Source organism: Vigna radiata, chromosome 1 (assembly GCF_000741045.1).
Source record: "Vigna radiata var. radiata cultivar VC1973A chromosome 1, Vradiata_ver6, whole genome shotgun sequence".
NCBI classification, from domain to species: Eukaryota; Viridiplantae; Streptophyta; class Magnoliopsida; order Fabales; family Fabaceae; genus Vigna; species Vigna radiata.
Window position 1 is genome coordinate 34,076,588 of NC_028351.1, and position 3,309 is coordinate 34,079,896.

The 3,309-nt window shown below is 39.5% G+C and overlaps 1 protein-coding gene across 1 annotated transcript; it reads left to right on the top strand.

Moving 5' to 3' along the window:
* Positions 1-1,182: 1,182 nt before the first annotated feature.
* LOC111241666 lies at positions 1,183-2,250 on the top strand. Its single transcript, XM_022780742.1, has 4 exons — positions 1,183-1,219; positions 1,309-1,587; positions 1,687-1,791; positions 1,882-2,250. The coding sequence occupies exons 2-4, from the start codon at positions 1,363-1,365 to the stop codon at positions 2,248-2,250; spliced, it is 699 nt and encodes a 232-aa protein (XP_022636463.1). The 5' UTR covers positions 1,183-1,219; positions 1,309-1,362.
* Positions 2,251-3,309: the final 1,059 nt, after the last annotated feature.

Here is a 3,309-nt window from a genome sequence, read left to right on the forward strand (position 1 = left end):
GACCATTTGATCCATTCATTCTAGCTCTTAATGTTAGACAAGTTTATTATGTCCCATATCCAGCATTTCACAACATTGACAAACGTGGTTGGTGTGTTGCAATACAAACCAAGCCTAGGGGTCGCATTGAGTCAAATGATGTTGAAGACGATATCCCTTTCCAAGTTGATGAAATGACACATGGAAATGAAATTATTGAAGTTGAAGGTGTATCTGCATTGCAAGACTTCGATGGTGATGATGAAGAGTTAGAAGGAAAAATACAAGAACATGAAGAAGAAGGAGAAGAACAAGATGAAGAACAAGACGACGATGAAGAAGAACTTGAAGAAGACGATGATGAAGATGATGATGATGACTATGATGATCATAGTGACGCATCAAACAACGATGACAATCAAGATGATGAAGACGATTGAATTAATTAAATGCTTGTATTTTGACATTTCTACGATTCACAATTATATAATATTAAATCATTTATTAAATACAAATTGTCTACTTTGCGTTTAATTGTCTATTATTTATTTATATATTTTAAATTACAGTAATGTCAGGACAGGAGCCTTCACGTCCTGACAAGGGCAAGACGGTAAAAAAGTCTAGGAACACGAAGTACGTTGTTAGAGTTCCTTCGGAGATACCATTCTCCAATGCCAGAGCTCGACCAGATGTTGGATCCTCACGTCGACCACCACCCCCTTCTACGGCGTCCACACCTTCTATCGGGCCCACACCTTCTACTATAGGGCCCACTCCTTCTACTATAGGGCCCACTCCTTCAGTTGTAGGGCCCACACCTCCTACTGTAGTGCCTACTCCTTCAGTGGTAGGACAAACACCATATATTCATCCCTCTTTTATCCCCACACCACCTTCTATACCATCTCCAGATGTACATCAGCCATCTGCTAATGCTGCTGATTCGACTGATACTATTGATTTGGATGATCCTGCTCCTCATGATCGACCATTCATTGAGCCGTGCGGAAAAGGGTAATACCATATATTCTTCTTAGTCTTGTATTTTGCATTAAATTNTTGATCNTACTATNNTTGTACATTCATAACTTTCTTACATTCATATTTCAGGTTTCTTCCTTCTAGAGTTGCTTCACAGGCCATCACTAGGACTATTAAGCAACAATTTCTNNAGCNNTNGNCATCATGGGGAGTAATCTCTGACGACGACAAAAAACTGTTTTGGGAGAGATTTAAGGTAAAACCATGTGTTACTTAATCATCTTGCATCAGCATATTCAAATAGGAATTTCATTTGCTTTATTTTAACATTATCTATTGTAACAGCAAAAGGTACAGTGGGCACCTGAGCATGAAACTCAAATTCACAAAAACTTTAACATGAAAGCATCTCACCGATTATCAGAAATGTTTAGAGATGCCCGGATGGCAGGACAACGCCCTTATTGGGTGGGGGAGCACATATGGAATTCATTATTGGCGCATTGGAATACGCCACAATATCGCATTAAATGTGCTACCGCCCAGAAAAATAGGGCATCAGAAAAAGGTGGTGCACTGCATACTGGAGGATCCATCACCACACATGAACATGTGATTCGTATGGTAAAAATCTTGATTCTTTTCTTATCAATAACTCAATAACATCATGTACTTTGAAATTAATATATATATGTGTCATTCGTATGTTTTAAAATATTACAGGCAGCGGCGCTTGGACGGGCTGTTCATGTTGATGAGGTCTTTACACAGACTCATATTCGCAAGGGGACTGGTGAATATGTTGATGAGAGGTCTCGCAAGACCATTGTAAGTAAAATTTTTAACAACATTCAATTTTGTACTCTTTTTTCACACTTTCAAATTAATGTTACTGATGTTTTCTATCTTATTTAACAGGAAGATTTTTCTGCGAGATTGACACAGGCAACACCAGAGGGGGGATCTGGTGCTGATGAAGAAATGATCAGGACCCAATGCTGGGTTGATAGAGTCGGGGGAAAAAAGAAAGGACGATTGTATGGGGTAGGGCAACTTGCCTCTCATTATAGTGCTGGAAGAGGAGGCATATTCAGACATCAACCATCTACCTCTACCACATTTGACCCGAACAATGTCGTCAGCAAAGATGCTTATGATTCACTTCTAGCCAGATTTGAAAATCTGGAAAATCTGGTTAGGACATTGGTTCCTCAGCAAGGACATACCGCCCCCATCATCATCCCAGCAGCCTCCTTTCCAGACCACGGTTGTGCAAGACGAAGATAGTGATGATTCTGATGATCGTGATGATCCTAATGCTGATGGTTATCATAGGTTTTGATATTTAGGAACTTTAGAAAAAAAATTTAGTTAGGTTTTCTTTTTTAAGAACTTTGACACTTATCAAACTTTGAAGTTAGTATTTTAGTATCAAACTTTGTTTTGCATTTTAAACTTAGAAATTTGGGATTGCATTTTAAACTTTGTTTTGAAACTTATCATCTTTGGAAACTTAGAATGATTGAAGTTTTCTTGATGAATGTTGAATGATTACATTTGAATTGATGTTTGGAATTGATGTTGTCTGGATAAATTGCTGTTTGGGATTGTTGATTATTCATTTGCAGGTTTTGGGTTTAATAGAGAAGCAAATTGGCTTCAAAAAAGACTGTCAAAATTACAGACGGCCTCCAGGCCGTCGCTTACACACTTTCGAACAGCGTTACCGAGGGCCTCATGACCTTCGGTATTACCCACGGCCTAGTGGCCTTCGGTATTACCCACGGCCTGTGGCCTTCGGTATTACCGAGGGCTTTTAGGCCCTCGGTAATACCGAGGGCCAAAAGGCCGTTGGTAACGTTTCCGACAAGCAAATTACCGACGGCTTTGGAGCCGTCGACAGGCCGTCGGTAAGGTGGGTTTACCGACGGCTTTTGGTCCGTACCGAGGGCTTTTGGCTGTCGGTAAATCCCTTCTTTTTTGTAGTATAGGATACTTTACTGAGTTATGTAGAACCAATCCTCACCCAATATAGTGTTTCGCTCTAATGCACTAGCGTATAAGGGTGTGTTCCTATCACTCTACTATCACAATGTCACACAACTCAACTTTGCCATTCGTTTTACCCAAATTTAACACATTCACAAACAAGTCAACATCACAAGGACTCTCATTGCCTTGTATTGTGGTTGGGCTAAGAAAGAAACATGGTTTTTCTAGACAACAAAGCACCTTGACCTAAGAGATTAAACTATTCAAATCATGCATATAAGTTTCTCTTTTGCTTCACTTAAATTACAACCACTTTCTAACTTATAACCCAACTTTCTTTCATTCAATTCTCTT

What these genes read in the sequence shown, in the direction of transcription:
- LOC111241666 (XM_022780742.1), top strand. Translation starts at nt 1,363, where the DNA reads ATGAAAGCATCTCACCGATTATCAGAAATGTTTAGAGATGCCCGGATG. An exon ending in ATGAACATGTGATTCGTATG is followed by an intron (nt 1,588 to 1,686) that starts GTAAAAATCTTG and finishes AAAATATTACAG; the next exon opens with GCAGCGGCGCTTGGACGGGC. An exon ending in AGAGGTCTCGCAAGACCATT is followed by an intron (nt 1,792 to 1,881) that starts GTAAGTAAAATT and finishes CTTATTTAACAG; the next exon opens with GAAGATTTTTCTGCGAGATT.